Consider the following 23262-nt stretch of genomic DNA (forward strand, 5'->3'; position numbering starts at 1 on the left):
ACGCCAATTAGCACAAATGGTAAGTTCCGACAGTGCCTACAAGTGTGCCTACTGGCCGCTAGATGGCAATACCGGTTTCATATGTATACACCTGGTATACGGTCACGCCCGCGCCAGTGGCTAACTATATAAAAAGAGGTCCGAAGTGCGGGAAGCCCTCGTTGGTTTTAATTGAGTATTTCAAAATGACATCATGGGAAAAATTTGAAAATGAAAAAATTTAATGTTCAAAAACAACCCCTACCTCCAAAAAACTACCCTTAAAATGAAGTATGCACTTAAAGTTTTGGGGTAGAGGTGCTGCCCGCTTGCACCTTCATTACAGAATATAAGAAAAATTAGAAAAATCAACAGCGTCAGAATTTTAGGCTTTTTTTGGCTCTCAAAAGCTGCAAAAATTAATATTCAAAAAACAACCCGTGTCTCACTAAAAATGACAAATGCTATTGTCCGAAAACAATCCATAACTAAAAAATCGAAAAAAATTGAAAATGAAAAAGAATAACGCCCGACAACATTTCAACACTCTAGTTGATATATCTATTCCTCCAGTTATAATCCGTAACCCGTAGAAGCTATTCCTATAAAAATTAACAAATCCAGTCTCAGTTGTATTCAACTGAAGCCGCCAAAAAAAAGTAAAATTAAATAGAATCACTTGAAACAACTTTTCAAGACTCTAATGAATATATCCATCTCAAGAGTAATATTTCACGACGCATGGGAAACACCCCTATAACATTTAAAGAAACAAGTTTCGCCTTTCATATATTAAAACGTTAAAGAATATTCCAAATTAAAAAAAATTACCACACACAGCTCTCCAAGTATCTACTAGATATATGCACCCTCATGATAACACTCTACATCCGCTAGGGTTTGCGGAATATTACTGTGACTGTAGACATATCAACTAGAGACCTTAAGATTTGTGTGTGGTAGTTATTTTTAATCTAAATTTTGTTCGCCATTTTGTTTGAAGGCAGCTGAAGTTTGGTCTGTTTAATGTGACAGGGGTTGTTCCTAGAGGTCGTGTAATATTACTGTGTAGATAGATATATTAACTAGGTCCTGAAAAGTTGTATGGGGTGGTTCTTTTAATTAAAAATGTTTGTTTTTTGTTTTAGATGAAGACAGCTGATACTAGATTCGATAAATTTGATACAGGTAGTTCCTAGGGGTCGGAATATTACTATGACTGTAAGTATATCAAACAGAGACTTGGATAATTGTGTTTGGTAATTATTTTAAATTAAAACATTTTTTGGCGATTTTAGTTGAAGGCAGCGGAGACTTGATTATTTTAATTTAATAGGGGTAGTTCCTAGGGATTGTAAAATATTACTGTGAGTGTAGATATATCTAATGGACATTTGGAAAGCTGCTTGTGGAAATCATGATTTTTTAAATATTTTTTTGACGTTTTTAATTGAGGGAAGGTGAGACTTGGTTCATTATATGTGATAGGGATAGTTCCAAGGGATTGTGATATATTGCTGTGGGGGTAGATATATTAACTGGATTCTTTGAAATTTGCCAGGGTGATTCCTCTATTTACATTTTGTTGTGTCTTCAGTTGAAGGCGGCTGAGACTGGATAACGTAGTTCTTAGGAGTTGTTGAATATTGCTGTGAGGGTGGATATATCTACTAGAGACTTGGAAAGCTGTGTGTGTAGATTATTTTAAATTTGAAATATTTGTTATCGATTTTATTGGTGGAAGGTGAGACTTGGTTCGTTCAATGTGTTAGGGGTAGTTCTTAGGGGTCGTGGTATATTACTGTGAAGGTAAGTATATCAAATAGAAACGTGAAAAGTTGTGTTTTATAATTATTTTTATTTAAAATTTCTTTGCGATTTTAGTTGAAGGCAACTGAGATTTGGTTCGTGAAATGTGATAGGTGTAGCTCCTATAGGGGTTGTGTAATATTACTGTATACCTGTTATTTGTCATTGTTTTAGTTGATGGAGGTTAAGACTTGGTTCTTAAAGTATGATAGGGTAGCTCTCAAGTGTTCTTTAATGCTACTGTGGAGATGAGGATATGAAAAAGATTTTTGGGAAAGTGTTTGTGGTAATTATTTTTCATTGAAATATTTATAGATTTTTAGTTGAATACAGTTGATCAGGGTTTGCTTAAATGCGTCAATGGTATTTTTTTATTTGATTTTTTTATTATTACTGTAGAGAAGTGGGCACAGTTTAAAGTTTCTCGAGCATGAATATTATGATTATTTTTCATTTGGAGATTTTTCGGCAGTGTTTTGTGAACCCTGCAAAACCATTGACTTTTGATTTATATATTTTTTTATTTTGTTTAATAACTATATTTTTATTTAGGGGTAGCTATTAGTGTTATGGATTGTTTTCGGACAATAGAATTTATTATTTACAGTGAACTCAAAATAAGCTCAAACCTACGGTATATTTTAGAAATAATTTGTGAGTCTTTTTGGGAGCCCAAAACAGCACTATATTCGGATATGCTTACATTTAGGCTGCGAGCATAAGTTCTTTAAAGGGTTATTTTTAGGAGACAGGGGTTGTCTACGGCCAGCACCTCCACTAAAAAGTCTGGTTTCTTGAGAAAAATGAAGACCCCACATAACGGTATTGGTGCCCAAGAAGAGCCCCAAAGAAGCCCGAAATTCCGATATGCTTGCTTTTAGATTAAGTGCATATTTTATTTTAAGGGTAGTTCTTAGGAGGTAGGGGTTTTTTCAAAAATAATTATTGCAATTTCTGAGAGCCCCAAAAAGCCCAAAATTATGGCGCGGTTGATTTTTTTAATTCTATTAATTTTCTGTAGTGGAGGTGCTGGCGGCCAGGACCTCCACCCAAAAGTCGGTTTTTTTGAGAAAACTAAGAGTTCAAAAATCGGCATCGGTGCCCCAAAAGCCCCCAATAAAGCCCAAAATTATGGCATAAAGAAAATATTAAAATTCCGTTGTGAAGTTACTAGCGGAACGCAACTGTATTTATCTGTTAATACAGATTACGAATTTTCGGCGCCACTATTTTTAATAAATCAAAATTTCTTAATAAGTCATTTTATTTCATGGTGAAATTTAGTTCATAATGTTGCTAAATATTTTCAATAAAAAATAAAACTAATTGTATTTGATTTTTTAATATTACGAAATAATTAAGAAGAATATCATTTTGTAAACTTTTTCACACTTCCAAAGAGATACAATGTCCATCAAATAATCTGAAAGATTTTGAGACATTTTTTTTATTTTGCAAGACTTATAAAAACTTTGAATTATTTCAAAAGATATTTATAAGTTTCAGAAGTCTTGAGAAGATTCAAGAATATTTCCAATCTTGATAAATTTTCAAAAAATTAAAAAAAAACGTAGATTTTTGAAGATTTTGGAAAGAAAAGCTTTTTAAAAATTTAAAAAGTTTTCAAGAGAATAAAAAATCTTCTTAAGTTTCCTGGACAAATTTTTTATGAATTTTTATTTTGAAAAATTAATTCAAAGAAATTATTTAAAAAGACTTTAAACCATTTAAAAAGATTTCGGAAATGGACAAAAAAGTATGTAGAAAAGTTTAGAGTAATTTTTTAATTTTGTATAATTTAACAAAATTATCAGGGTGAATTCGCATAATTTTAAAAGATGTTTGAAAATTAATCTCTTTTGCTACAAATTTCATTTTGTTGAAATTAATTTTTGTGGTTAAAAATTAATCTGTTTCGTTTGAGGCCTCAATTAATTTGTTGAAGATTCGCTTTTTTTTATCAGTTTATTCAAAAATTCATCTCTTTCGTTGAAAATTCGTCTTTTTGGTAGGAAATTAATCTTCTTGGTTAAAAATTCAACTTTTTCGTTGAAAATTTATGTTTTTTTAGTTTACTATTACTTTTTTTATTATTACTTTCTTCTTTGAGAATTCATATTTTTTTGGTTGAGAGTTCAACTACTTGGCTAAAAGGTGAACTAACTTGTTGAAAATTGATTTTTTTTTAAATTCATTACTTTAATTAAAAATTCTTCTTTTTTGGTTAAAAATGAATCTTCTTGGTAAAATATTCACCCCGTTATTTGAAAATTTAACTATTTAGTTTAAAATTCACTTTTTTGTTGTACATATATATTTTAAGGTTCTAAAATTAAATTATTTTGTAGGAAATTCACCTCTGTTGGTCAAAACTTATTTATTTTTTTTTTATGTGAGTATTAAAAACAAATCTTTATTCGTTGAGGATTTAACTATTTTGTTAAAAGTTCTCCTTTTTTGTTAAGAATTCATCTTTTTTGGTTAAAAATTGGTGTATTTGATTGAAAATTCGTCTTTTGTGTCCGAAAATGAATCTTCTGGGTTGACAATTTATCATTTCGGTTACAAATTTAACTGCTTGTTTAAAAATGTATATATATATTTTTTTGGTTGATGATTCATAATTATTTGTTGAACATTCATCTCTTTGGTTGAAAGTGAAAATATTTCTCTCAAAATTCGCCTTTTTTTGGTAGAAAATTTAATTTCTTAGTAAAAAAATCACCGGTTAGGTTGGAAATTCAACCATTTGGTTTAGAATTCACTTTCTTGTTGGAAATTTATATTTTCGAATTGAAAAATTAAACTTTTTGTAGAGAGAATTTTGCCTCTTTTGATAAAAGTTTCATCCCTTTCGTTAAAAATGCAACTGGCTGCAAATGCATCTTTTTTGTTTGAGGATCCAAATGTTTTGGTGAAATGTCTTGTTATGATTTTAATTCTTTTTAATTTAAAATTAATATTGTTTTCTAGGTGAAAAATCAACCATTAATTTTTTTCACTGCAAATAGATCCTTTGTTTGGTTGAAAATTAACTTTTTTGTTAAAAATTTGATTTGAAATACCTGAAATTAAAAAATAATTGAAGAATCTTAATGTTAGTATATGGTCTCATACCATAATTTTTATTCTCTATTATTTCGAAACCGACTTTCGATTCTCCCACCCTAGAAATGGAATTGACGACCTAATTTGACTCTTTTTCGACTCGAAATAAATTCGCTTCTCAGTCACGAATCTGTTTTTGAGTGGAACAGAAAACCGTGTTTGTAGTATAAACCAAAAACATTCTACACTTCCCCGTCAAGGTCGACGACATTATGGATAAATTAAACTGACATTGAAATTCAAGTTGGACTTGAGAAAGGCCAAGAATACAAAGAACGTGTCGCAGAAGGAGGCACGTGGACAAGACGTATGTTCCAGGCCCTTCGACTATTTCACAAATTTACAAGGGAGCCATATGCCATCCAGATTTATTCCAGTTTTCTATCAGCCCTGCGATTAAGGTCGTTTCAATGAACATTGTACATACTTGTAATAAAGGCCACATCCTCATATATCTTCGCCAGCTATGTGTGGGTGGAGGGCATTCGAAGCAATGAACACAACTATCAAAAGGCTATTGACGCTGGTACAGGGTGGCCGCAAAAATTCATTTAGAAAATTCCCTGATTTTTATCTTATCAGTCTTCCATTTTTTTGACGATTAATATTCAAGGACCAAAATTTTAATATTGTAACATTTTTAACATCGAATTTTTATAAACGGAATAATACAATTTAAAATTGAGATTTACAAATTTCAAGACCAAATCTATTTCAAATCAGGCAGGTTCTACATTTGAATTCGTAGAATCTTTCGGAGGCGAAATATGTTATTTTTCGAGGAAATTAGACGATACGTATTTTTCCGATTTTCAAACAACAAAAAAACATTTCTACGAAAGTTGAAGCATATTTGAATGTTATGCTTTGTTTTTCAAAGAACCATATGGTTGAAAATTAAAAAAATGACAGCATTTTTTTTCATAAAATCAAATTTTCTCATTTTTTTACAAATAAGTTAATAGAAAAAGTTTTGTAATAAAAGTCCGAACATCTAAAAAGGTTTTTAAAAATAGTTCTTGCTCTTTTGTGATGTCTTGCATCATTGATGAGAAAAATTAGAAAATTATATTTTCAGGAAAAAAAGTCTCACAGCCTCAAACATCGATTATAGTTCGCCTAAAACTGATAATATGCCTTTCTTATACTATCAAAAACTTTTTCAAACTATTAGAAAGAATATGAATTTTTGAGTATTCCAGAAAGTATTTTTCTCCTGTTTTCGAAATTCGAAGACAAAGATTAAAAATATTTTATGAAAAATTCCACATTTTTTAGTTTTTTTCAGATTGGTGGTACAGTTGCTTCTTGCATATGGAAGGCATTCATAAGATTGATGTGGGCTAAACCACTTTTGAGGCTGGGAGAATTTTTTTTTCATGATTTCTGAATTTTTTGGGAAATGATACAAGATATTACAGAAGAATAAAAGGTGTTTTTCATAGAAGTTTTTTATCCGTGGAAAAGTTGATTGAAACATTTTTTAGTATCTGCTAATGTTTTCGAGAAAAATAAGTCCTCTAATTTTATGAAAAAAATAGTTCACACCACTAAAGTTATTTGACTCGCAAAATCTCACAAGATATCTTCCTCATAAGAGTTAAAATTCAAACAAAAATTTTCCAACAAATATAAGTTTTGGTTTTTTGAGAGTCGCAGAAGTTAAAAAAATAATTTTTTTTTTAAAGAAAGGAAAACATTCAAATAAATATAGTTTTGTAGAGAATTTCCTGTTCGAAAATCAGAGAAATAGTAATGTCTAATTTCCTGTAAAAAACAGCATATCTCACCCCCGAGATATTCTAACAAAAAAGACGAATCTTCTACCATTTAACATGAATTTTCGATCGAAATGGACGATTTTTCTACAGAGCAGTCATTGTACCAAAAAACATGCCTTGTTAACAAAATAATTAAAATTTCCAAAACAAAAATAAATTTTCAACTAAAAATATAAATTTTTAATTTAAAACAACAAATTTTCTGTCCATATAGATGAAGGTTTAACAAAACAGATGAATGAAAAGAATCACTTTTTAGCGAAATAATTAAATTTTCAATTAAATAGTTGAATTTTTAACAAAATAGTACAATTTTCAACGTACAAAGATAGATTTTTAACAAAAAATGTAATAGTTGATAATTACACGGAAACAGACGAAGTTTCTATATCAAAAATAAATAAATTTTTACAAATGGAAAAGTTACATTTTCAGTACAAGAACTAATTTTCAACATAATTTATTTTTAATAAAGTAGTCCAATTTTCATCTAAAAATATCAATTCTGAACTAAAATTATGAAACTGTATTTAAAAAAGTAATTGTTAAGAAAGTATTTAAACTTTTAACCACAAAATATAAATTTTCTAAAAAAAAAAATTGTCAACAAATGAAGATTTTCCTTTGAATAAAAAAAAATGTGAATTCTTGAACTGCCCAGCCAAAGACATATGTTGTGTAAGAGAGTTGGATTTTCAACCGAAAATTATGAATCAGTTCAGTTAAAAAAATTAATTTTCAAAAAAAAAAAATAATAAATGAATTTTCAACCAAAGAGATGAATTTTTTATAAAAAATGATAAATCGTGACAGGAAAAATGATTTTTTAATCAAGTAATTCAATCTTGAACAGAGCAGTTGAACTTTCAGCCAAAAAATACGAATTCTCAAATAATGAAGTAGTAGTAGATATTTTCACCCGATAAAAGTAGTCAAACAGCAGCTTAATTACAAAGTAGTCGAATTTTCAACCCGAAGAGACGAATTTTCAACAAAACAGTGGAATTTTCGATAAAAAATAATGCTTTATCAAACAAATAAATTACGAACAAGAATATTATGTCAGGGTAGCCGCAAAACTTCATTTTCAAAGTTTAGATTCTTAATCTTGAAACACTTTCAATATAGATTCTTTATGAACGAAATAAAACCATTTTAAATTTAGAATTAAATATTTGAAATTGATTATCCTTGAAAGTTATTTAAAGAGCCTCTCAGGAAGTTCCCTGACTTTGCAATATTTTTGTTAAAATCCTTGACTTTCCCTGACCCGTAAAATTTCCTTACTTTTCTCTGATTTCCATGGTTTTCATAACTTTTACGGGCACCCTGCATCCGAAGAACCTAAAAATGGGGGGAAAAATCGGAATTTATGTTAAATGTAGGATTTTTCTCAAATGGCGACTATTTATCGAGTAATACTTGTATTGAGATTGTAAAAAGTAAACTCTGAAAAAGAGCGAATCTGAATTTATTGCACTTGGGAGAGAATTTAATGAAGAACATTTTTAAGGATTGTTATTATTTTTTATTTGAAAAGAGCAAAATCTTTTCTTCATTAGCTTTGATCCACATTTGGTACTTTCAAGGTGGCCAATTTTGTTTCCTTTTTAGATCTTTTACGATCTGACAGTTATTTGCACTAAAGGAAATAATCTTTAAAGTTCACAAGTTCCTTTTGCCAACAGAAATGTGGTCGAGTCTTTTTTACGAGTTGATGAAGGAAGCATAAGGCAAAAAAGGGCTCTCGTTGGTCGTCTCTCCAGACACCGTAACATAAATTATGGTTCTACAGGACAACAGTTTGTCTGTTGGAAAAATAAATAAGATTTCCGAATGTTTTTTTTTCGATGCTGCAAGTTTAAATGGAATCGGAAGTGGGCTTGTTCTCGTAATTGATTGACTAATTATAAACAAAAAAAGGGATGATAATAAAATATGTTCTAAATGAAATCCTTGACGAAATGAATGAATCCTTGAAATACTTTGAGAACCCCTGAAATCTATTGAGATCCCTTGAAATCTTTCAAATTCCTTAAATTCCGAAAAAATTTTCTGAAATCCTACAAAATTCTTTAATCAACCTTCAAAAATTTTAAATCTTGTCAAATTACGGTAAAATGGTCGGATCCCGGCTTCAATAACGGCCGGGATCCGGTCGGGTAATCTGGCCAAAAAGCGGTTAAGAAATGTTGCTTCAGGTGAGAAATTAGTAACTTTTTTTGTCTTTTAAGGCTCATCGTAAAAATTACGGTGAACTTTAAAAGTAAAATCAAGTGAACAAATTCTGGCAAGAAAATTGGAGTAGAATTTATTCCCTGATGATAGAATCTCATAGCAATTTGGAAGTCACGTGGTGATTTAAGGTTAGGAAGGAAGAAAGTAAAAACTGTATACACAAGACTATATTTTAATTTAAAATAATAATGATTCGCGCACTAAGTAGGGGATACAAACTAATTACTGAAATAAGGTTGATTTTAACTACGAGTCTCGATTTTATTTGCGAACTTCGAAGAGACGACGCGACGTGAGTGCAAGAAGCATTCTCGTTCCAGGTGCGAAGCTGAAAATTACTGAGTGTCTATGCAGCAAAAGACACAGCAGGCGCTATATATGGCGGGAAATTTGAAATTGTACAGGCTAAACATTATCTGAATATAGAAAAGTTTATAAAAATCGTATCATTTCCGTTGTTGCACATAGCAGAATCGATAACAGTTTAGTTTAAAATGTTAAATTATTCGAAAAAATTTAATGTTTTTTTAAAGATTTTAAAAAAGCTCATTTTTGTTTCACTGATCTAATAAATCTTTAAATTATAATTTTCAAATAATAATTTATCCATCTAGCATCCATGATTACGTCTTTGATAATATCACGGCTCTTAAAAAATGTGTAATTTCTACAAAAAAATTAACCTGGCCAGTGCCCAGCCGAATCCCGACCATGGGATATAACCAGGGTTGACCCGGCCAGTAACCGGCCGGCCCCAGACTACGTGATTCGAGAAAAATGTAGCCCGACCGGCTCCCGCCCGGTTCCTGTCCATGAAACCCAGTCAGGGGTAGCTCGGCCGGGATCCGACCAGAAATCTTGTTGTATTAGGGCCAACCGGGGAAATTTCTACACGGGATTCACTTAAATCTTGTAAATTCTGTAGTAATTCCACAAAAATTGAGTAAACTCCCGTGAAACATCTCGAAATCTCTAATAGCCTTTTGAAATCCCTTAACATCTTTGAGATATTCTGACATTTCTCTAAATCTTTTAAATCCACTGGTATCTAGTATACAAACCCCTTGAATTCTCTTTAAATCCCTGGAAAACAATCCAGTTTTCTTAATCCCTTGAAAACTATACAAATTACTTAGGGATCGTCCATATATTACGTAACACTTTTTTCTTTTATTTATATCGTTGTGTCTTTCTCAACTTCACATCAATTTCATGCTCGTCTTTATTCAAACAAAAGAAAAACACGTTACGTAATTTATGGACGATCCCTTATGATCTTATGAAATCTTTTAATTTATTTTAAAATCCTATGAATCCCTAAAATGTTATAAAAATTCCTTTAATTCTTCGAAATCTTTTAAATATTCTGAAATCTTATGAAATAATTTTAAATTCCTTAGAAAATTTTAAATCCCTTGAACTATGAAATTCTTTGAAATCTCGTGAAATTTCTCGGAATTTTTAAAGTACAATGTATCCATTAAAACCCCTTTGAAATTGATAAAATCCCTTTAATGTTGTGAAGACACTAGTAAAATCTATAAAAAAAATTCCTTGAATTATGTACAAATCTATAGAAATTTCTCGTAATGTTTTGAAATATTTTAATTTCTTTTAAAATCCTAGGAACCCCTCAAATATTACAAAATCTTTTAAAATACACTGTATTCATTAAAACACTTTGTAATTTTCAAAATTCCTGCCATTTTATGAAATCGCTAGAAATATTTTTAAATGACATGTACAATAACCTAAATTCATTCATATCTTTTTAAATTCCCTACAGTTGTTAGAAATTCTTTCGAATTATTCAAAATGCTTTGGAATCCTTTCATATCTTTGATACTCTTGTTAAATATCTTTTCAGCATCTTGAAATTTATTGAATTCTTGTAAAATACAGAATTTGAAAACTCTCAAATACCCTAAAATCAGATAAAACTTCTTGAAATCTCTTAAAATCCCTGCAACTTTTAGAAATTCTCTAAAATACCTTTATATAAAATTCTTGACTATCCCTGGAATCAGTTAAAAGGCTTTATATACCGCCTAGGAATTCCTCTACATTTTTCTTGTAATCTTTTGATATTTTTTAAATTCCTTGAAAATATATTTCAGGATGGGGTTAGAAAATAATTGCATTAGTGAGTAACTTGAGAAAATAAGCAGCATTAGTCTCTTTTTTTTAATAGTATCAAAATAGTTGTATCGTAAAAAAAAGTGTTAAAAATTGTCAATTGTGGCGTGCCGATGCCTGCGCATTTATTTCTAAACAAAAAACCATATAAAAACGTGTCGAGGTATTGCCAGGCTCTATTGAATCGTGCAAAAAGCAACCATCTCCGAGAAACCCCGTATCAAAGGAATGGCGCGTCCCATAAGACGCTGATTTTGACTCAGAGTTGCGAACTTTTTTAGTTCTAATTTAAAAATATAATAAGAAAATTCTTTGAAGCAATAACTTAATTCTATCTGAGCATGAAATGACACCCCGTAGAAGGCAACCATTTCCGCGAAAATCACTTACCAATGGTGCGGCGCGTCGCAAGGAACAAAAATATTGACACACAAAGAGTGTTTATTTTGTATTTATTCTTATTTTTAGTACTTTCAAGCTATTGCTTAGCTTTACTAAGTAATGAAAAGAATAGGCAAGAAGAAGTAATTACTGAAAAAAATAAAATACCAAATTTGGATTTTGACTCACTTTTAAATTGTAGTGGACCATAATCATCTAAACTCTACAGTCTACACTTTACAGGGACATGAGTTAGGTTAAAAAAATTATTTTAAGCCAATGAAACGTGTTTTAGAAATTTGGCAGGGACGCCTTTTTCACCGGTAAGCGCGCATATTCATGTAATTGGTGAAATTCAAAGAATTCATGCAATTCAAGGAATTCCTGCAATTCAATGAATTCATGGAATTCAAGGATTGCATGCAATTCGAGCAATTCACACAATTCAGTGAATTCCAGGCATTCAAGGAATTCAGGCAATTTAAGGAACGTAGTGGGTAGTCTGCCGGCACCGAAAAGATTGTTAGTTGCCGGTGCCGGCAAAATTGCCTGTTGCCGGATTTTTTTCCTTTTTTTTAAAATTTTTTTTTTAAATTTTATAGTGATGTATGTTGATGCGCTGATTACAAACCTGGTCATTACTATTGACATCTCGTAAGGGCGGAAATGCACCCCTGTGACTAGTCATAGAAATAATTTTAGTCGCACCCCTACCCCTTCTGACCTCTCGGGGGGGGGGGGGGGGGCAGCCCTATATCTAGTCGCAGAAATAATGCAAGGTCGCACCCCTAACCCTTTTCCAACGCCTCGTGGGGGGCAGGTAAGTATCCCTGTGACTGGTCAAAGAAATAATGTAAGGTCGCACCTCTTTTCCAACGCCATGTGGTGGTGGGAAGGCAGCGCTGTGACTGGTCACAGAAATAATGTAAGGTCGCACCCCTACCCTTTTTCCAACGCCATGTAGTGCGGGAAGACACCCCTGTGACTGATCAAAGAAATAATTAAGGTCGCACTCCTACCCCTTTTTCAACGCCACGTAGGCACCCCTGTGACTGGTCAAAGAAATAATTTAAGGTCGCACCCCTACCTCCTTTCCAACGTCCCGTAAGGGTAAAAAGGCACCCTTATGACTGGTCAAAGAAATAATTTAAGGTCGCCCTCCAACCCCTTTTCCAACGCCACGTGGTGCGGGAAGACACCCTTGTGACTGATCAAAGAAATAATGTAAGGTCGCACCCCTACCCCTTTTCCAACGCCACGTAGGCACCCCTATGACTGGTCAAAGAAATAATTTAAGGTCGCCCCCCTACTCCCTTTCCAACGAGAGGTAAGAGCGGAAAGGCACCCTTATGACTGTTCAAAGAAATAATTTAAGGTCGCCCTCCTACCCCTTTTCCAACGCCACGTAAAGGCGGTAAGGCACTCTAATGATTGTTCGAAGAAATAATTTAACGTCGCATGTAGACTCCACCTTTAAGGAATTCGTAATTTCCAGGTTTGTAATCAGCGCATCAGCATACATCAGTATACAATTAAAAAAAAATGTAAAAAAAAAGAAAAAGGAAAAAAAAGCCGGCAACATGCAATCTTGTCGGCACCGGCAACTAACAATCTTGCCGGCGCCGGCAGGCTAACTACTGTGTTCCTTAAATTCCAAAAATTCCTTGAATGTCATGAATTCCTTGAATTGCATGCATTTTTGGAATTCCGTGAATTCATTGAATTGCAGGAATTCCTTGAATTGCATGTATTCCTTGAATTCCACGAATTCCATGAATATGCACGCTTGCCGCTACCTTACTAGAAATATAATTTCTAAAAAAAGCGGTAAAAAAATTGTCGGTACCGGTAATTTTCTTTTTACCGGTACCGACCATTTTTTTACCGGTATCGACCATTTTTTTACCGGTATCTACCATTTTTTTACCGATACCGGCTTAACGAACGTGATTTTTAAAGCTCAATTTTTAATTTCTTGTAGCTTAAAAACATTCCGACTTAAATTCCTTCACCCAGAAACTAAATTAATTATTCATGAAGAAAGTGGATGAACTTGAAAATCCATTTCAGTTACTGGCCTCGGTAATGGCATTGATTATTTTTGTAGTACATGGAAAGAATGTATAGCAGAACCAATTATGTTTATCCTTGATCTGGCCGCAAATATCGTTGAAAATGAACCAATGATATTGTCAAAATCTTTAAAATAGGGATTTGCAGTATAATTTATTCCTACTATTTTTTATTAGTAATGCATTACATTTTTAAATCGTTGGAACAAAAATATTATATAGCTGAAATAAAAATGTTGGAAGTGTGAATATAGTGTTTAATAAATAGGAATTAGGTATTTTCACTTCAAACACCAGCTAATTTTACTACGTTGATTGCTCAGATTGCTTTTGCATTTAAATGGTTTTTATAATAAATTAAGAGGACAAATCTAAGATGATGCATCTTTCAGTTGAATCCAATTCTGTTTTTTTTTTTAATAAAAAAAATAAGTGATATGCATATATATAACTTTGTAACCGAAAAATTATTTCTTTATTTCATTAATACATTATTCTATCAGTTTCTTTGTTCATATCTCAATTGGTCCAGGGATATGCTAATGGGTTAAACGTAGTTCAGAATATTTATACATCAAAGTCTGTTATCAAAAAAAATTATGAACCATTAATATTCAAATAGAAGCATTTTAATTTTATAACATTTTTGACATGAAAGCTTTTATAAACGATATAAAATAATTTTAAATTAAAATTGAACATTTTTTTATTTATTTAAACCAAAAAAGATGATTTTTTAACAAAATAATTACATTTTTAACCAACTCTCAACCTACAAAAATGAATTTTAAGTCAAATGGTCTAATTTTTAAAAAAAATACACAGCAACCAAAAATAGTTGCATCTTCAACCCAATAGTTTAATTTAAAAAAAAAAACAGAATTTAAAGCAAAAGACACCAATTCTCAACAAAATATCTGAACTTTCAACAAACTAGTGTAACTTTTAATAAAATAGTTGAATTATCAACCTACAAAGATGATTTTTAACCAAATGGTCCATTTTGAATTTAAAAATTAAACTTCAATCAAAAACTGTTGTATTTTCATCAAAAGAGTTCAATTTTGGAGCCAAAAATACGATTTTTTTAAAAGACAGATAAACTTTCAACAAAAAAATCAATTTTTAAGAAAAAATCTAATATCTGATATTTTAACACACAAAAAAGCTTCCTCTATGGTGAAGAAAAAAAAACAAAGAAAAAAACGAAATTTTGAACTAAATATTTAAATTTTCAATCAAAGAGTTGAATTTCCAACATAATAATAAAATAATATTGTGTCGATGGAATGACGGTGTTAATCTACTAGTCGTGATATGGTACTTAGTTTTTTATTAAAAACAAGCTTTCGCCTAGTGACACCAAGCCTCATCAGGGATGTATGCGGAAGTAAAACTAGTTACATTTGTCGTTATAATAATAATTTAAGATAAGCATTATTGGAGTTTGGTTATGTGATTGTAATTTATAAAGGTGAGGTTCAGAAAGACTTTTGTAAAAATGTTACATCTTTAAGAAAATAATAATAAAATGTTCTGCAATATAAGACTTTCTACAAAATAGTTAAACTTTTAACTAAATAGTTCACTTTCCAATAAAAAGATGAATTCTCAACAAAAAATCTAAGAGTTCATATTTCAACAAAAAAAAAAAAAAACAAATTTTGAACCAAATATCTGTACCAAAGATTTGAGTTTACTACAAAATAATTGTTAAAAAATTATTATTTTATATAAAACGTTTCATCAACTTTGTGTTATATAATTTATATCCGACATATTATATCAAAAATTTTCATGTGAAAATTGAATACTCAACCCCAAAAGTTCAACTTCCAATAAAAAGATGAATTCTTAACGAAAAATCTAATAGTTGATGTATCAACAACAACAACAAAAAAACAAATTTTCAACCAAAGAGTGTAATATTCAATGAAATCATAAATCTTTAAACAAAATAGTTGAATCTTAATCCGAACATTTGAATTTCCAACCTAAATAGATGAATTCTCCGCCAAGAAGATCAATATTCTACAAAAAAAGATCATTTCTGAATCATATACATTAATTTTTAAACAAATAATGGAATTTTTAACTAAAAGAGATTAATTTTCTACTACAAAGATGAATCTTTAACAAAATCAATGATTTTTTAACAAACCGTTTCAACCTTCAATCAAGTAGTTCAATTTTTAACTGAAAAATATGAATCCTCGACGAATAATTCAATAGCAGATATTTCAACCAAAAAATATTTGAATTTTTAATATAAAGTAGTTGAATTCAACAAAAAAGACTAATTTATAACAACAAAAATAGTTGAATTCTCAACCAAAGAAAATTAATTTTCAACAAGAGTTGCATATTTAACTAAAAAAGTAACTTTTAAACAAAAGAGACAAATTTGACAAAAAAATTAATGATGAACGAAGAAAGATTTCAATTGAATTTTCAACACCAAAATATGAATTTTTAACCAAATAATCCAATTTGTTACTAAAAATATTGTCGCCAGTACGAAGCAACTGCAGCGCAAAGAGAAGAAATAGAGATAAAAAAAAGGACAATTAAACTTCTAACAAGATTATTCAGTTGAACAATTTTTTATGAAAAACCTAGTTTTTCATATTTTCATTATTTCATATTTATTGTCTTTAAAGTTTCGCTTATAGAAGTTCCCTGACTTTTGGAAGATTTTTTTTTAAATCCCTAACTTTTCCCTCACTTTACCTGACCAATAAAATCTCCTAATTTTTCCCTGATCGCAAGGTTTTCCCTGACCGACCTAGGGCCATATTATATAGAGTAGCAAATACGAAAATCTTCTAATTTAAAAGAAATGTATCTTGCTTTTATTATTTGCTAATAGAGGGAGATTTGTGGTTACCTACATTTTTAAAACTACTTTTTTGACATATTTCGATATAAGTCGACCTCAGGATCTTGAAAATAAAATCCTTAACAAATTTCCGTGTGGGTATAACTTTTTTCTGTTGCCATATCTCGTAAACCAAAAGCGGATCATGTACTTGTTTTTAGTTTAGAGATTTAAACAAAGTTTTATCTTGTTTATATGAGAAAAACTTTTCTGACATTTAAAATACAACAGTACTATATCTTATATTCTATTTGTTCGCATCTTCGAGATGCCAATTGAAAATCCTTTCACAACTTACTACATCTACCAATATTATTTTTAAATATTTAAACAGAATTATTTACATTCTTTTTATGAAGATTTTTTAAAAATTGGAAATATAAAAGTATTGTATTTGATGTAATTGTTCGCGTCTTCAAGACGCATGGATTGACCTATTGACCTAACGATTGATTTTTTGATGGGCTCTCTGATTTTCTGAAAATAAGATTTTTGGTAAGACAGAAACATAAACTTGAAAAATATTGGAAGTATTTTTTTCTTTTGTTAAACGAAAACCTCCCTCTATGAGGAAGAAAAATGTTCATAGAATTATCACAAATAAATGCACCCATAGTGAAAAATACACTGATAATGAATATATAAACCCATAGTGAATACATCCATAGTACTTCGCAACGATATGCAATTTTATCTTACTAAATTCAATTAAAAATAGGCAGTCACCCAAGGTATTAACCAAACATTCTCACATCCGTACAACTCTTTCCTGGAAATAATTTCTAACTTTAAAAGCCCAACAAAATATTCTAAATAACCTCATTCTCAAAAGACCTCGTGGTTTCGAAAACATGAAAGAAGCCGCGAAGCGAATGATCCTTTGAGTCGATCAGCAAATCGACAAACTTAGTACACGGTACCGAGGAGATGAATGAGTCTCGCCCTGGGGTGGTTCACCAGCTGACTGGAGGTGGTTGTCATAGCAACGATCCAACTCGGGAACAACGCCCCTTCCCTGGAAAATTTTCTGGGTGCCTCAACTGGGTCGCTTAAATGCCCTGGTTTATTTTACTTTTCGTTTTGCATTTCCAGGGTTGCAACAGGTCAAGGAATTCCAGAGAGCCAGGGAAACTCAGGGAATTTAAATCTGGTCAGGGAATGTCAAGGAAACCCTGGCAATCAGAGAATTTTCGATGAACTGAACTTGAAGTTCACTTTAGCATTTTATGGGAAATTCTTCTATTTTGTTCAAAAGTTGTTCTTTTTCGTTGAAAATTCATCGATTTTGGTAGAAACATTATCTATTTTGGTAAAAAATTTAATCTTTTTTGGTTAAAAATCACAAATTTTTGGTTGAATTTTCTTCTATTTTGTTTGAGGATTCAAACATTTTGTTGAAAATCGTCTTTTTGGTTGAAACATCAACTACTTAGTTGAAAGTGGAACTAATTTCTTAAAAATTAATTTTCTGTTGGTTGATGAATCATCATCTTAGTTTAAAAACCTTTTTGTTGCTTTTCAAAATTAAACTAATTTGTTGAAAATTACTGTTTTGTTTTAAATTAATTTTTCAACTAAAAATTGAACTATTCCATGTTTTGTTCAAAATTCTTGTATTTTGTTAATAATTCGTCTTTTTGAGATTTGATATTCATCTTCTTGATTTGAAATTTATATTTTCGTGGGAAATTAATTTGTTTGGTTGAAAATTAGTTGTTTTTTAAATTGAAAATAAATTTAACCGTGTATTCCATTTTTCCTCGAAAATTTATCTCTTTGGACAGAAATTTAATTTTCTTGGTTGAAGTACTTTGTTAAAAATTCATTTTTTTTTATGATTCATCGTTTTAGATTTTTTAAACTTTTTTCCACATTTAACATTCAATGTTTTGTTAGAACTTCAACTATTTTTTTTTAATATTCCCGTATTTTGTCGAGCATTCGTCTTTTCTGATAGAATATTAATTTCTTGGTAACTAATTCATCTTGTTGGTTCAAAATTCCTTTCGTTGGTTAAACATTTAACAATTTAAATAATGGATAAAAAGTCATGTTCTTGTTAAAATTTAATCTTTTTGGTAGAAAATGCATCTCCTTCGTTCAGAATTTATTTGTTTTGGCTCAAAAATAGTTTCTTTGTTTGAAAATTAGTTTTTTTAAAATTGAAAATGAATTTTTTAACTGAGGATTGAACTATTCTATCTTTATTCAAAACTTGATTTTCTTTTTAAATAGAAATTTAATATTCTTAGTTGAAAATTCATCTGTTCAGTTAAAAATGTAAATATTTAATTGAAAATTTATTTTATTTGGTAGAAAAATATGTATATATTTTGTTGGAAATTCTATTTTTTTAGTAACTCTATTTTTAGTTGTAAATATTTTTTTATTAGAAAATTCATGTATTTAATTTTAAATTCATCTTTTTTAGCAGAAAATTCAGTTTTTTAGTAAAAAAAATTATTTTTTGGGTTGAAAAAACCTTTATTTGTTGAAAATTCGTCTTATTGGTTGGAAAACCCTACATCACTGTTGAAAGTTGAACTGCTTTATTAAAAAATCTTGTTTTTGGTTGAAGATTCATCATTCTAGTAAAAAATTTACTTATTTAATTAAAAATTTAGCTATTCCATTTTTTGTGAAAAATGTATCCTTTTTGATATAAATATAATTTGTTTCGTTGAAAATTTAACTATATCGTTCAAATTTGATTTTATTTGGTTTAAAATCAGTTTGTTTACTGAAAATTTAACTATTGTCTGGTTTTAGTTAAAAATTCATTTCTTTGGTTGAAAATTAAACTATTTTGTTCAAAATTCGTTTCTTTATTGTTGAAAAAATTTTTTTAACTGAAAAATGAGCTATTCTATTTTTGGTTGAAAATGTATATTTTTTAATTGAAAATTCATATATTGAGTTGAAAATTTCTTTCTTCTTGGGTAGAAAATTCATCACTTTGGTTACAAATTAACCTATTTTGTTGAAAATATCCTGTTTTCTTACCTAAAAATGAATTGTTTTTTGCAAATTTCATTTGTCGATTTTGTATTCAAAATGTATAATTTTGGCTTGAAAAACAACTATTTTATTGAATATTTATTTATTTTACGTGTCTTATTTAATTTGTCAATGTCCCTTATCAAATTCTGTTCGAACGTTTTCACAAGTTTTTTAAATAAATTAAGAAACAACCCTTGTTTACATTAACATTATTGATCCTAAGCCTGGAAAAGTCAGGGAATTTTGAAATGAGGATATTGTAGCAACCCTAAAATCATAATTAATTTTTTGATTAGAAAAAGGATACGTATATCTGGTCCCGGCAATATCGGACATGCAGGTTTCGATTGATCCCTGTCTCGTCGATGTCGCTGATAATTGTCATGTCCGGCACACCGAACTCAGGGCTTGAACCTGCAAACAAAAAAAAGTCAGATCAATTATACGCTCGAAAAGTCGGTATATGTCTCTCCTGGAAGCAATTCCTCTGAAAGCACTGCATGGTGAGCCGCAGGTGCTAACTTGGGTAGTGGGCCTTGGACGGATAATGCAGCTCACCTGTGCGACAGCTGCCAGTTTTATCCAAGAATAAAAAATGCCACGTGACCGGTCAGCTTTTGCGGCTTCGCAAACCGAGAGAAAATGGAAATTTAAAATAGGGTCTCATTTGCCTTAATTTATTTCACTGTTTGTTTCAATGCTTTTTTCAAAGGGAATGCAGTTAGGTCCATTTTTTATACGTATATATGTTTTTTTAAAGATCTAAGTCATCCATGAAATTCAAGAAAATTCAGAAAAAATGTTCCCGCATTGGAATTCGAACCCATAAGTGGATTGTTCATATGGAAACGAAACTCAGGAACGTTATTATCCGAGCCAGAAATATGATTTGGCTTGAATTAAACATACATAATTGTCTTCTTTATTATAAGTACAATTTAAAAAAAAATGGGTGATATATCATTATGTAGGATAGTATGAAAGAGAGATATTTATTGCAAAACTTTTTTGAGTGAGAAGAATTTTTTCAGCGCATTATGTCTAGTCTGTCGTTTGCAAAAAAATGCGAAAATTCATTATTTCGAGAAAAAAATTTCTTAATCAGAATAAAATTTTGGACCGTATGAAACATAGAATATTCCTTTTTCATTCGAATACCAATTAAGAAAATAAAATTAGTAAAAAAGGTCTAGGTTTTGGTAAAATCGACTTTTAATATCTTCAGAAAAACCGCCGCCACTATATTATATAATTATATAATTAACCTCACCATAGACAGGGAAGAAAACTGAAATATATCAATTTGGGTAAAAGATATAAAGGTTTGAAAAAAAACTTGTCTTTTTTCGGGAAAAAAACCCTAAAATAAAAAAAAAATAGAAAATGGAAATAAAAAATGGGATATAATTTCTACAATTTACTATACTTTTTGTTATAATTGTTTTCGATCCGATCAATCGATTTCTATAAATCCCATTTATCGAATGAATCGATTAATCTTTTCCGATTCTAGTAGACAATTCTTCTTTTTCGGTATTCCAGAGATTCCGCATAATTTTAAGGGATTTCTAAGTATTTCAAAGAATTTTAAGAAATTCCGAAATACTCAAAGGGTTTCTCAAGTATTATAAAAGGATTTTAAGTAATTTTAAGCAAATTTTAGAGAATATCAAGGATCTCAAGAAATCTCTAAGGATTTGGAAGGAGTTCCAAATATTTCAAAGGATTTTACGGGATTACAAGTGATTTTTAAAGATTTAAAAGGATCTTGAGAATTTAAAAAGATTTCATTCGATTTCAAGAGATTCCGAGGGACTAGCAAGGATGTTGAAAACATTTAAAGAAGACTTACAAGACTTCGATGGGTACTAAGAGATTTTAAAATATATAAATGGTTTTTAATGAATTTCCAAAGGCTTCAAATGATTTTGAAGAATTTTCAGCGACTGTGAAAGATTCCCAAGTACAGTTAATGATTTTATGACATTTCACAGGATTTTAAGATATTTTAAAGTATTTTAATGGGTTTCCAGAGATTCCTGAATATTTCAAAGAAGTTTGAAGAATTTCAAAATTTGTATAGGATTTTCTAAAGATTGGAGACTATTTTACGTGTTTTGAGGGATTTTAAGAGATTTTCATGGAAATTAAAAAATTTTTAGGGGATTCCCAAAGTTTTTGAAGGATTTTACGTGATTTCAAGGGTTGTTTATGGGATTTCAAAGAGTTCAAACGAATTTTTAAAGATTTAAAAGAATTTTGAGAGATTTCAACGGAATTCTCTTCGGATTTCAAAGATTTCCCGTAATGTTTTTAAACTTCGAAAAATTTTAAGTGATTTTCAAAAAATTTGAAGGAATTGTGCAGGATTTTAAGGGATTTGTCAAGATTCTAAAAGATTTCTTGGGATTAAAAATGTTTAAGCTATATCGTGGTTTAGCAGATTCATGATTTTTCAATTAATTGAAAAGCTTTAAAAATAAATTATTCGTTATTGTCGATTCAGAATAATTTGATAGGCTAAATTTGGCGCGATCAATAAATTATCATTTTAATTGTACGAGGAAGTAATAGAGAATAGAGGATAGAGAGAGCGCCGATCATACGCACATTGTACATTATTAGTAATTATACTTATAAATTTTCATAAAAAAAAAAATATATTAAGGTTCTAATACAGCGACGATCAATGGAGGAAGAGACGTTATACGGCGCCTAAGCATTTTTTGATTGATATATCAATCAAATTATAATATGTAATATGTAATATGTTAAAAGGTCTATGTCATCCATGAAAGCCAAGAAACTTCAGTAATTTTTCATCCTTGGATGGAATAAAATCCAAGCATGCTACCATTTGAGCCACGATGCTTTTTAGTACAAAATCTATTTAAATTGCATTTTTTCAACTCGGTTACAATACATTTTTTTGAGATCTCGCAAATTTAAATTATATTAATTCGGTCGCGTTGGCTTGCATCTAAATTTGTATAATGTCTAATGAGAACTTTCGAAATCAACTCTCTAAATCTAAATCTGCCTATATTTAAGTGTAACTGCGAAAAAGGTGAGTGAATCTTGTCTGTAGTCTCCTGCCTTGTGAGAGTCCCACGCATTTATTATTAAAATAAGAATGCACAGCATTGTTGAGCAAGGGGTATTCTTTTGACTGAAACTCTTTTTTTATCATAATTCCCATAACGCCATCGAAGTGGAACTAATGTTTCATGATTCACAGGCATATATAGCAACAGTGTTGCATTCATATAATAGTAAAATTTGTTCAGAGTCGACTCAGGAAACGGATAGAGATCCGACTCCGGCGATAAAGAAATGGTTAGTAGACCTCGAAAGAGAGATAAATAAATGGAACGAAAGACGAAAGAGGGACGGAAAAATGCACAGAAAAAAAGCGAAAATGCACAACAAAATAACAGCAACTCGTCTATGTTGCGTTAATATTAGAACTCACTTTGGCGACAAGACTAATCTTGTACTTAAGTTAAACAGACTCGAGATTCATTCGGAAGGAGATCTCAGCGCTGATGAACTTAAAGTGAGCGGTGGGTGTTGAAACAAGCTTGCATCTACTGTCATAAGAACGCCAAGTCTGCATAGAACTTTTATTATAGCATATTTTATATTTAATTTAAAATTATTTGTTACATTTAGATTATAAAGTATACTTTCTTAATTATTTCTGATTCTAAGAGGTGAAATTCAAGAAGACAACACAGAAAAAATACAAGATGTCTATCGATACCAGCAGTTTCTTCACTCATTATTATTATTATTATTATTACACCATTAAGCCATTTCCCTTTCGGGGTAGGCGTGACTCACTCGGCAGGGGAAAGGAGTAGTGTGTGGATGGGATAGA

At 30.3% G+C, this 23262-nt stretch overlaps 1 protein-coding gene across 1 annotated transcript in view; it reads right to left on the minus strand.

Annotated features, from left to right (window-relative positions):
* LOC117179766 (myosin-I heavy chain) overlaps positions 1–23262 on the minus strand; it is a 107951-nt gene that overhangs the window by 54911 nt on the left and 29778 nt on the right. Inside the window, exon 2 of the mRNA XM_033371854.1 lies at positions 19690–19796. Within this exon, the coding sequence (XP_033227745.1) occupies positions 19690–19796 (107 nt within the window). The remainder of the gene's footprint in view (positions 1–19689; positions 19797–23262) is intronic.

The sequence above is a fragment of the Belonocnema kinseyi genome, chromosome 9 (assembly GCF_010883055.1).
Source record: "Belonocnema kinseyi isolate 2016_QV_RU_SX_M_011 chromosome 9, B_treatae_v1, whole genome shotgun sequence".
Taxonomy (NCBI): domain Eukaryota; kingdom Metazoa; phylum Arthropoda; class Insecta; order Hymenoptera; family Cynipidae; genus Belonocnema; species Belonocnema kinseyi.